The sequence below is a fragment of the Grampus griseus genome (genome assembly GCF_964374135.1).
Source record: "Grampus griseus genome assembly, chromosome: 7".
Taxonomy (NCBI): domain Eukaryota; kingdom Metazoa; phylum Chordata; class Mammalia; order Artiodactyla; family Delphinidae; genus Grampus; species Grampus griseus.
Window position 1 is genome coordinate 71,851,455 of NC_139001.1, and position 12,341 is coordinate 71,863,795.

At 35.3% G+C, this 12,341-nt stretch overlaps 1 protein-coding gene across 4 annotated transcripts in view; it reads left to right on the forward strand.

Moving 5' to 3' along the window:
• WDSUB1 (WD repeat, sterile alpha motif and U-box domain containing 1) overlaps positions 1–12,341 on the forward strand; it is a 76,217-nt gene that overhangs the window by 24,941 nt on the left and 38,935 nt on the right. For all 4 annotated transcript variants that reach the window (XM_082657705.1, XM_082657703.1, XM_082657704.1 and 1 more), the window contains 4 exons: positions 3,116–3,149; positions 4,405–4,445; positions 4,526–4,632; positions 5,367–5,546. In XM_082657705.1, coding sequence (XP_082513831.1) covers positions 3,116–3,149; positions 4,405–4,445; positions 4,526–4,632; positions 5,367–5,546 — 362 coding nt within the window. The remainder of the gene's footprint in view (positions 1–3,115; positions 3,150–4,404; positions 4,446–4,525; positions 4,633–5,366; positions 5,547–12,341) is intronic.

Genomic DNA, 12,341 nt, shown 5'->3' on the forward strand with positions numbered 1-12,341 from the left:
CTGTTAACGAAGTGGACTCTATGTTGTGACATATATTTTAAATACTAATCTTAATCTTCACCTCTTTCCCCCACCTCATCTTTATGTTCTCTTCGTCCCCAGTTTCTTCACATAATTTTTATCTTCTTTTTTCTACATCTTTGTAAGAGACTACACATACTTTCCGAATGAGAAGAAACATATATATTTAAAATAAAAATGTGTGAGTGTAAAATAAATCTTTAAACCTTAGGAACATACTTGACCTAATGAAATAGTTGTGGGTAATTTCATTTGATTAGTTTTTTGGTCATTGTATAAAACTGGTTTGAATTAAAATGCTTTAGGTGATTTGTGACATGGGTGGCTGTACGACGTCACTACAGTGTCACTCATCTCCCTTGAGCTTGTGATTATATGCTCTTCCATATCAAGCACATAACTGTATGTGTTGTTGCTCTTGCCTAGCAGCTGTGCAGATAAAATTGGCGTGTTTCTCTTGTATTCTTTTTTTTTTAACAAATTTATTTATTTATTTATTTTTGGCTGTGTTGGGTCTTCGTTGCTGTGTGTAGGCTTTCTCTAGTTGTGGTGAGTGAGGGCTACTCTTCATTGCGGTGCGCGGACTTCTCATTGTCATGGCTTCTCTTGTTGCGGAGCATGGGCTCTAGGTGCGCAGGCTTCAGTAGTTGTGGCACGTGGGCTCAGTAGTTGTGGCTTGCGGGCTCTAGAGCGCAGGCTCAGTAGTTGTGGCGCACGGGCTTAGTTGCTCCGCGGCATGTGGGATCTTCCCGGACCAGGGCTTGAACCCGTGTCCCTTGCATTGGCCGGCAGATTCTTAACCACTGCGCCACCAGGGAAGCCCTCTCTTGTATTCTTGAGTGAGTAGAGTTAAGGTTTTAGAGTGCCACAAAATGGTAGGAATGGAATACCAAAAAGACTTAACAATTAATGCATCCTTTATAAGGGAAAGTGAGGTTAAGGTGACAGGGCAGATTGTGGGTACTGAAAGAATTATATATAGCAGGGGGAAGAGTTATATATAGCAGGCAAGAAATGTATAACCAGCGGCACCAAACAATCAGAATTTTTGTTTGCTGTTGGCTCACGTTCTATTTAGGGAATATTTTGAGGTTTTATATTGTTTTAGTAGTTTCAAGGTATTTTATGTCTGTTTACAGTGATTATAATTATTTTCTGCCTTTGAAACCCAAATCTTGAATATTGAAAACTATTATTTTTCCCTAATCCTAACTTCCTTCCCCCCAAATCTAATCAGTTATCAAATCCCATTACATCTTCCTTTGAATTCCCATTAGTCAAATTAGGGACTAAATCCTTTTAATCTCTAAATGGGCACAGGTCTCCGCCCATAATCTCTAGTCTTCTTGCCTAGATTCAGTAGACTCTTAAAGAGTTCTTCATGTTTGGCCTTTTGCTTCTCAAATTCATTTTTATACCTCATCAGCAAGTGAACCTATTTCATTGCCATCATGGCTGGCTATCTGTTGCCTACAAGACTATCTAATGATGATTGAGCTTCTCAAGTGATACATCATTAGGATGAGTTAGGTTTAATTGCACTAGTGGTAGTCTCAGAAAGTGGAAATTCCTTTTAGTTTGTTTTAAGGATGCTAAGAAGTAATGAAGTTTTCCCTAAGAATTTTAGATATTCCAGAAATAATACTTTGTACTTCGAGGAATTTAGGACAAAATAAGAGTGTCTATAAATCATGTCTAGCATATACATATTAGCTGCTAATACAGTTTCTCAGTGTTTTTTGGCTGGAATTTAATGTTTAATGCTGTAATTCTGGTTTTTGATGCCAGAATGCATTTATATGCTTCTTATTTGCTTGTATTTTATTTTACATTGAACAACGTACAAGTTCTATTTTGAAATTGTGGCAAAGATTCTGTAGTCAAAATCCATCACCAACACTGGAGAGACTACTAAATATGAAATTTTAAGTCTTATTCAAAGGAATTTTGGTGGCATGTGGGATCCTAGTTCCCCAACCAGGGATCGAACCTGAGCCCCTTGCATTGGAAGCTCTGGGTCTTAACCACTGGATTGCCAGGGAAGTCCTTAAAAGAATTTTAAGCCTTCTAATAGGTGTGACTCCTGTGGTCAGACTGTAATCAGCTACCTTTTAATAATAATAAGTACAAATACTATTAAAGTTGTGCAGAGAGTAGTAACACTCGTATTGTTGGTATGTTTTCTTGCTTTGCAACATATATCATGGCATAACAGCTATATCGGGGGAAAATATCATGTAGAAACATATTTATCTGTTGTTCTCAATTAAGTAGTTTGTTATGTTATTGCATTTTTCTTTGTATGATGGTTTTCTTTTTCACCACTAGAATAAACCCAGATGGTTGTTTTAATTTTTTTTTTTTTTTTTTTGTGGTACGCGGGCCTCTCATTGTCGTGGCCTCTCCCGCTGCGGAGCACAGGCTCCAGACGCACAGGCTCAGCGGCCATGGCTCATGGGCCCAGCCGCTCCGCAGCATGTGGAATCTTCCCGGACCGGGGCACGAACCCGTGTCCCCTGCATCAGCAGGCAGACTCTCAACCACTGCGCCACCAGGGAAGCCCTGGTTGTTTTAATTTTTATAGCATTGAAAGAAACAATGTAGGGTCCATATCAAGTTTAGAATCATAATTTTCAAAAATGAGTCACAATCAAGACATATATACATATTGATTAGTAATTAAGGCACGGCCATATCAATAATAGCAATGCTATTTGGAACAAGAATCAAGTAGAATGTACTACCTTTTCCTTGTAGTAGTTTTTCCCTTCGAGTTACTAACTTGATATGAGATTGCGTCTTATTTATACATTACAAATGCTTATTCTGTTTATGGCTATATAGTATAAATAGCATGTGCTAGCGTTTAATAGAGTTTATAATTTTCTGATAAATTTGGTATTTGGTATATGGCATGTAGTTTTTTTAAATAAAAGTTTATACATATGAACAAAATAGACTGCATTCTGAATGTGTGCATATCAATATGTCAGCCTTAAAAAGTTATTAAAATGATTAAAAATACTAATTACATAAATACTGTACTTTGTTTTTATAGAACTTTCACCCATAATCTTTTTTTTTTCTTTTAAAGATCAGTGGATAAGTCTGTCATAGTGTATGATACTGTAAGTATTTCAAAATCTTGTATGATCTGTATAAATTATGTTTGCTTATTAGGCTACTGAACTTCAAGTTTAGCTAGGCAAGATGAGAAAAATGTACATGTTTTTTCCGTTTAGGATGCCCAAGAATATAATATATACATTTTCAGAAATGCTAAAATAGTTATGCAGGTAAGGTATTGCTTCTGGAACAAGCCCTTAAATATTTCAATAATGGTTTTAAGATAGACAGATGTTTAGTCTGATCAAAGAAAATACAGATTTAAAGAGCATCAATATTAAAAAATCACTTTAAGTCAATTTTTCTTAAACTCTTACACCAGGTTTCCATAACAACAAAGGAGTGTTTACCCGAGGGTTTTGGGAAGGTATAGCTGAAAGCGGCTCTGTCACTTTATAGAGTCCCACCTGGATTTAGAGACTAGTATAAGAAGAGTAGGTTATAAAGGATTTGGAAAAATAGGGCTTTTTGGTAGATGCATGTGAATAAAGACCAGGTTGCATAAGTATGAAGAAAAATGAACATTTAATATATAGTGAAAGTATGATTGATGAAAATATTCGCCAAGAGAAATCGGTGTTGAGTGGGACCTTACAGTGGTTGAGCTTAGGTTGTAGCTATGCCAGCAAAGAAATAGAGATGTGAATTATCAAAGTGTAGTGGGTCAAGCAAGGAAGCTAAGCTAGTCCTCCACACAGCAGTTAAAATTATTGAGTTCTGGCAGGAAGTGGGCAAGAGTACTCAAACGAGGTGAAATAGATCCTTAATATTTCTCAGGAAATTTTCACGAGATTTTACATTCACAGAAATAGCTATAATGTTAAATTTTCTCCATAAAATATGTATATGAGTCTTAGTTAAATAGATCTAGTTGTTGGATGGCCCGCTAAGTGTACTCAATATTGAAATGACTAATTTCTACTCACTGGTCTGCAGTGGGTACAGTCAAATGCCATAGCAAAAATGCAAATAATTTCATGGTTACTATTAGTAAGTTGAGACAAATCAGCCAGGACTGTATTATACTAAAAATTTCAGCAGACAGCAGTGCTGATAATTGAGAAAGTGAAATAAGTACTTGATAATGTTATTAGTTATAAATGCTATTCTCTATTCATTGGGTAAAGTTTTGGTTTATATTAGTGACTCATAATATTAGAATACATAGAGTATATAAACCATTCAGGTCAAACAAGTCTTTATCAGTAGCTTTACTCTTGCCTGAGTAAATATAAAGCTGTTTGTGTTGTTTTTCAGAATACTGAGGATATACTTCACACCTTGACTCAGCACACCAGGTCTGAACTTAACCTCACTTTGTATTAATATAATTAAAAAATTGGTCTGAGGATATATAATAGTTGTTTTTATTAACTAGGTATGTCACGACTTGTGCCTTTGCACCCAATATCCTTTTACTTGCTACTGGTTCAATGGACAAAACAGTGAATATCTGGCAGTTTGACCTGGAAACACCTTGCCAAGGTTAGTAAGGATATCATGTGTAACCCAGTTCAGCACCATTCACCATTAAAAGGAGAAATTCAGTAATTTTTTGACAAATTATTCATGTTGCTTTTCTCAATATAAAGCATACATACAAATTTAATATAATTTAAAAATAATTTTAGAGAACCCAGTGTTAAAGTTAACCCAGACATCTACATTAAAACTGTTGGTAAATGCTTTTGGATGCACATTCGTGTATATCATACCTCCCATAGTTTTGTAAGCTCTTTATTTATACTCCATACTAATTTTTCAGATAAATATAGCCTAGAACAAAATAGAAATGGTAGTTTTATCTTGTTGCTTTTATTTTTGGTTTTCTCAAGCAACATTGACACCTAATTTAGGAGTTTTATTTTTATCACTGTCAGAATTAACCAATTAGTGGTGCTGATATGCAGATGACAGATCACATATAATACTTTTGCTGATATGAATTTTATATAATAAAGATAAACTTTTTCTGGAGTGTAAAATGTTCCAAAAGAGTAGCATTTAATGTAGCATTAAATAATACTTTATACATAGTATTATTTGATTTTTTAAAATTTCTTAAAGGATTTTAAAGTAGAAAACACAGACTTAAGAAAATTTCATTTACTTTTTAGTACAAAGTGAGAATGTTTATAAAGGATATACTTTTTCTTATTTTTACTTACTTTTTACTTACTTTTTGTTTGTGGGGTTTTTTTGGTTTGTTTGTTTTTAAGCAAGGATCGTGGAAGATCAACCAAAGCAATTTACTGAAGATTGGTCAGAGGACGATGTCTCAAACTGGCTTTGTGCACAAGGTTTAAAAGACCTTGTTGGTATTTTCAAAATGAATAACATTGATGGACGAGAACTGTTGAATCTTACAAAAGAAAGTCTAGCTGATGATTTGAAAATTGGTAAGACCTAGTGAAAGTTAGGCAGTCTTAAAGACAACTTTTAATAATTTACTCTGAGATTGGTTTTAATTGCATTAATGGTTTCCTCTTAATATTCTAGCACAGTAGTAGTTCTGGTATATGTCTGTGTGTAGAGGTGTAGTATATTTTTATTAGATTATGGAAAAGAAATGTTACATACTGTTTCTTTAGGTAATTAAAGCTATCATGTAACTGTAATTCTTAAAATGTATATATATTTTAAATTGTGGTATAATTCACCCTTTTATAAGTGTACAGTGCAGTGACTATTCAAGTTGTATAACCATCACCACTATCTGATTCCAGAACATGTTCATCACTTCAGAAAGAAACTCCATTCCCATTAGCAGTCACTCCTATTCCTTGTCTCTCTAGCTCCTGGCAACCACTAATCTACTTTCTGTCTCTAAGGATTTGCCTGTTCTACATTTCATAAAATGTATGGCCTTTTGTGTCTGGCCTCTTTTGCATAGTGTGTTCTCAAAGTTCATACATGTTGTAGTATATATTAGTACTTCACTTTTTTATGGCTGAATAATATTCCATTGTATGAATTTATCACTTTCTGTTCATCCATTCACTGGTTGATTGGATTTAGATTGTTCCCAATTTTTAGATTTTATGAAAATTGCTTCTATAAACATTCATATACACGTTTCGTGTGGGCATCTGTTTTCAGTTTTCTAGGGCGTTACCAAATCATATTGACAGAACTTGGCCAGAAGAAGATGTCTCCTTTTGTGATTGGGAGTTGGGAATGCGTGTTATTAAACTTAATTGCTCAGGAAGAAAAGACCCTTTACCAGCTTGAGGGCTAGTAGCTCCTCAGTATGGGCAATGAGCAACATTTGGCTATATTTAATATAACTCTGAAAAGGCATCTGGCTCTTAATAAGATGACAAATTAAATAGGCCATCAGCTCCTGTACCCTCTTCCCCACCCCTTCCCCATCCCTGGAAATGCTACATAATTGAAGACTGATGAGTCTAGACACAAATAACCATCAAATATACAAAACAGAATTCTGAAAACTGTCGAGTGGAATTGGTAGATCATATGGTAACTCTGTGCTTGCATTTGAAGAACTGCCAGGCTATTTTCCAAAGCAACTGTGCTTTTTTATATTCTCACCAGCAGTGTATGAGGATTCCAATTTCTCTGCATCCTCATCAACAATTGTTTAGTTTTTCAATTATAGCCATCCTAGTGGTTTCTCATTGTGGTTTTGATATGCATTTTCCTGATGACTAGTGATGTTGAACAACTTTCCATATGCTTAGTGGCCATTTGTATATCTTCTTTGGAAAAATGTCTGTTCAGATTCTTTGCCCATTTTAAAAACTGGGTTATTTGTCTTTTTATTGTTGAGTTGTTTATATAAATTTAGATACTAGACCCTTAATCAGATATATGATTTATAAATATTTTCTCCCATTCTGTGGTTTATCATTACGCTTTCTTGAAAGTGTCCTTTGATGCACAAAAGTTATAAATTTTGGTGAAGTCCAGTTTATCTGTTTTTTTTCTGTCATTGCTTGTGCTGTAGGTGTCGTATTTAAGAAACCCAAACCTAATCCTGAATCTTGAAGATTTACACCTGTGTTTCTTCTATGACTTTTATAGTTCTAGCTCTTACATTTAGCTGTGTGATCAGTTTTGACTTAATTTTTGTATATAATGTGAGGTAAGGGTTTAGCTATATTCTTTCAGATGTATATATCCAGTTGTCCCAGCACCATTTGTTGAAAATACTATTCTTTCCCCTTTAAATTATCTTAGCACCCTTGTTAAATATGAGTTGACCGTAAATGTGAGGGTTTATTTCTGGACTCTCAATTCTATTTCACTGATCTATTTGTCTGTCCATATGCTAGTGCCACAGTGTCTTAATTACTATAGCTTTGTAGTAAGTGTTGAAATTGAAAATTGTGTGTCCTCCATCTCTGGATTTTTTTTCTCTCCAGGACTGGTTTTGCTCCTTTGGGTCCCTTGGCATTTCCATAGGAATTTTAGGATCAACTTGTCAAATTCTGCAAAAAAGCCACCTGACTTTGATGGGGATTATACTGGATTTCTACATCAGTTTGGGGATTATTGTCATTTTAACAATATTAATTCTTCTAATCCATAAACACAGGATTTTTTTTTTTTTTTTTTTTTTTTTTTGCGGTACGCGGGCCTCTCACTGTTGTGGCCTCTCCCGTTGCGGAGCACAGGCTCCGGACGCTCAGGCTCAGCGGCCATGGCTCACGGGCCCAGCCGCTCCGCGGCATGTGGGATCTTCCCGGACTGGGGCACGAACCCATGTCCCCTGCATTGGCAGGCGGACTCAACCACTGCGTCACCAGGGAAGCCCAGTACAGGATATTTTTATGTTTATTCAGGTCGTCTTAATTTCTTTTTCAACAATGCTTTGTAATTTTCAATGCACAAGTCATTTTTTCTTAAGTGTACAATCCACTGGTTTTTAGTGTACTCACAGAGTTGTACAACCGTCACCACTATCTAATTGCAGAACTTTTTTTTTTTTTTTTTTTTTGCGGTACGCAGGCCTCTCACTGTTGTGGCCTCTCCCGTTGTGGAGCGCAGGCTCAGCGGCCATGGCTCATGGGCCTAGCCGCTCCGCGGCATGTGGGATCTTCCCGGACCAGGGCACGAACCCGTGTCCCCTGCATCGGCAGGCGGACTCTCAACCACTGCGCCACTAGGGAAGCCCTAATTGCAGAACATTTTTATCCCCCCAAAAGAATCCCATTCTTTCCTCTTTCTAGCCTCTTGGCAACCACTGATCTATCTTCTGTAGAAATAGGATCTACCTATTTTGGACATTTCTTTTAAGTGGAACCATACAATATGTGGCCTTTTGTATCTGGCTTTTTTAATTTAACCTTTCAAGGTTCATCCATGTTTTTGTATGTGTAAGTACTTCCTTCCTTTTTATGGCTGAAAAATATTCCATTGTATGGCTATACCACATTTTGTTTATCCACTCATCAGCTGATGGTCATTTGAGTTGTTTCTACTTTTTGTCTGTTATCAATAATGCTGCTGTGAATATATATGTATGAGTTTTTGTGTGAGTATATTTTCATTTCCCTTGGATATATGATTAAAAGTAGAATAACTACATATACCATTTTGAGGAACTGGCAGACTGTTTTCCAAAGCAGCTGTACTATTTTACATTCCTACCAGCAGTGTGTGAGCTTTCCAATTTCTTCACCTCTTTGTCAGCACTGGTTATTACCTATCTTATTGATTATAGCCATTCAATAGATGTGAAGTGGTATTTCATTGTGGTTTTTGATTTGCATTTACCTAATGATATGGAGCATATTTTCGAGTGTTTATTGGCTGTTTGTGTATCTTCTTTGGTTAAAATTGGTTTGTCTTTTTATTGTTGAATTGTAAGAGTTGTTTTATGTGTTCTGGCTATTATCAATACCTCCTTATCAAAAACAGTTTGAAGTCTTAGTGTTGTGCTCTAATGAACATAATACTCAGACACTTATCAGTGTGCTCTAGTAAAATCTTAATTAACCAGAAAGCTTAGGAAATAGGATGTCCATAGTGAATTTACTGTTAATGAGGAGTCAAAGAGCAAAAAAGTGTTTGTTATAGAAAATCATCTATAGTGGTATACTTTCATTACATAGTAAATATAGTATGTGAACCTATTTAAGTGTCTTGGAAGCTTATGGCCTTTTAAGAAGTTAATAGAATGATGATTTTGTGAAAATAATTAGAATCAGATGGTTTTGTACTCAGGCCGTACTGTGAAAGCTATTTTTGTATCTCTAGTAACTTATTTCCTTTATAGTTTACTCTTTCTTCCTGAAAGTAGGTAATAGAGTACAGGGATTTTTTTGTTTTTGTTTTTTTTTTAAAGTTCTGGTGAATTTAGCATGTTCATTAGCTGATTTCTCATTACTCTCTCACAATAAGTTTTAACAATACCTTATCACACAGAAGCACATGACAATATAAAATAATAATTTCAGATTTCAACAAAGGATGTTTCAAAACATAAGAGAGCATAGTAAAAACAATAGGAATAGAATTCTGTCCCAATAGCCCGGTAAATAAAGTATAAGAAATTCTTACAGGATTCAATTAGTGGCCTGAAATAGTTTTTGAAGGTGAGTCTCGGGTTTAGTAGTTATGATCATTTTGACGTTCAGTGAAGTAAGTTTTGGAACTACCAGGCTCAAGCCAAAATTGAAATATAATTTAAATAAGTCTGCTGTGGTCTAAAAGCTGAATTAGGAAGATCATTATAAACGGAGACAAGAACATTGCATAGTCTCTAGTAAGTAAGGAATTTGCTTTGTGTTTGTGCTTAAGATTTGGAAAGTTAGCAAATACAACAAATTAAATACAGAATAAATTAGTAAGTAAATTTTTAAATAAATAAGTTTTTAAATAATTTTTTTCTGCATCATTCTATAGTATCAATATTTTAAAGTTTTTGCACAATTATAAAGGGTCAGCAGGCTAACGTTAATCTGCAACTGCTACTTTAAGCTACAGTGGATTTCTGTTAGTCTTGAGTTTTAAGAAAAGTAGGCTCTTCCTCAAAACAGTAAATTGGAGTAATAGAGAAGTGAAATTGGGTCTAGAAAAAAATGTGTTAAGAGGCAAACCGATGAGTATGTGATAATGAATTTTACTCTTGTGATGGATAACTATTTTACTTGCATTTGCTTTTGTGGTACAGCTGTTAAAATGGTTCCTATGTCAATGTGAATAAATATGAATTTAACATGCATCATATGAAGGAAGTTAATTAATTTTCAGTGAAGTGTATTGGAGTGTTAGGGAACGAAGTAGTATATCTATAACGTTTGACACTTAAAAATTATTTTTAAGGAGTCAAGCAGTCTATCAAATCTTTTTTCAATGAGGCTTTGTAAATATACAATAAAGGAACCTTCTATAGATTTGAGTATCTGTTGGAACCTGGTGTTTTAACCTAGAGTAATAGTCCTTTTCTAGGATAGTGTTAATGAAAACTAAGGGTACAATAGACATAGTTTTAGGTAGGAAATAACTCCTTATATCTAGTGCTATATTTGCATAAGGAATATCCAGAAAGAGATTACAGGTACAAGAGATCCTTGATATTAAGAGAGGTATGTCTTAAGACATATGTGTATCCATGAACTCTACGATAGCCTTTAATATTGCAGCCAAAAGGCATAAAGTATGAAGATAAAGAGCAAGGAAGTCTCTTTGAGATGTGATCCTAGGCAAGCAGTAAGTCCACTAACTAGCCACGTGATTTTCATCTGCAGTTTGGCTTCAGTTTATATCCAGGACTCAGGAATATTGCAAACTGCTACCTATCTTGGAGTTTGGAATTGCTGTAGACGATATAATGGTAGAACCATGGAATGACAAATGACAAGGAACTATTGTATATTGTGTTAGTCCTTACCCTTATATTCAACTGATTATCAGTCATAGATTTATCAGTCGTAGATTCTTAATTGGGAATGAGGTTTCTTCAAAGCGTTCCCTCTTCTTTTTGCTCTTGTCTTTCCAAGAAACCATGAAAGCACTTGAGACATTTTTATCATTTTCTGCTTTAAAAATTATAATATCAAATTATTATATCAAATGCTTTTTAAAACTTTATGCACCAGCTGTCTTAACATCTTCAGATTTTGGAAGTTTCATGTTTCAAATTCTAGTAATACTTCCTTATGTAGACTTTCACTTGTTGCCTAACTGCATATACTGTTAAGTAATAAGAACATTTACCATTTTTTTCTTTACACACAATTGAAGTGAAATAGTCCTTTCACATGTATAGGCCTGTGCACTGACCTGCTGTTAGAGTGGGCATAACCCTTCCAGTTCAGCTGCTGCTCTTAAACTGGCCTACCCCACTTTCCTGAGAGTAGGGCATTTCGGGGTCTCCATTCCTCAGGCCTATCAGATGTCCTGTTGCTTCCGCATTGATATCAATCACAGGTCTTATGGATGTTGGTGGTTTATTCTCTTCCACTTATATAGCGGGATTCATGAGGATACCCTGCTACCTTGTTTTTTGGAAGTGTCGGTGGGATTTGATTTTGCTATCTCGTTGCTCTGTTTTTATGTGGGGATTCAGAGAAGTTTAAAAATTATATTGCTTCTATCACCATCTTCTCTAAATCCTTTAAAAAATCCCTACTGTACCTATAGTTTTGTGTCCCTTTTCTTTCCTAATACAGTTTTATGTCTTGTTTTCTCTTGATCTTTCAAGTCAGAAGTTTGTTAATAAATTTTATTTTTAAAAAATAAAAAGTTTTTAAGTTTTTTTCTCCAAGAAACCAGCTTTTGATTCTGTTGTTCTGTCTCAGGGCATTGCAGAGGTGATTCAGTGACCAGCCCAATGGGCTGTAATTGTTAGTCCAGGCCATAGCGCTCTCTTGTTACCCTGCCTCCAGCTCATGCTGGTGTTGCTGCCTTAGCAATGATATTTACAGGACAAAGTTGGGGAGAGTGAAGGCTACAAGTAGAAAGGTATTTCTTCCATTTGTGTACACAAATCTCTGCTTTAAGCTGTTTCCCATCCCCTACTCTGGAACCTAGTTAGTTCTGTTTCCTTGAGGGTTTTCTGAATTTTGTTTTGTATTTTTGATGGTTATTTGTGTCCACACTCCATCAATTCTCAATTATGTAGCATTTCCAGGGATGGGGAAGAGGGTACAGGAGGTGATAGCCTATTTAATTTGTCATCTTATTAATAGCCAGATGCCTTTTCAGAGTTATAGTAAATATAGCTA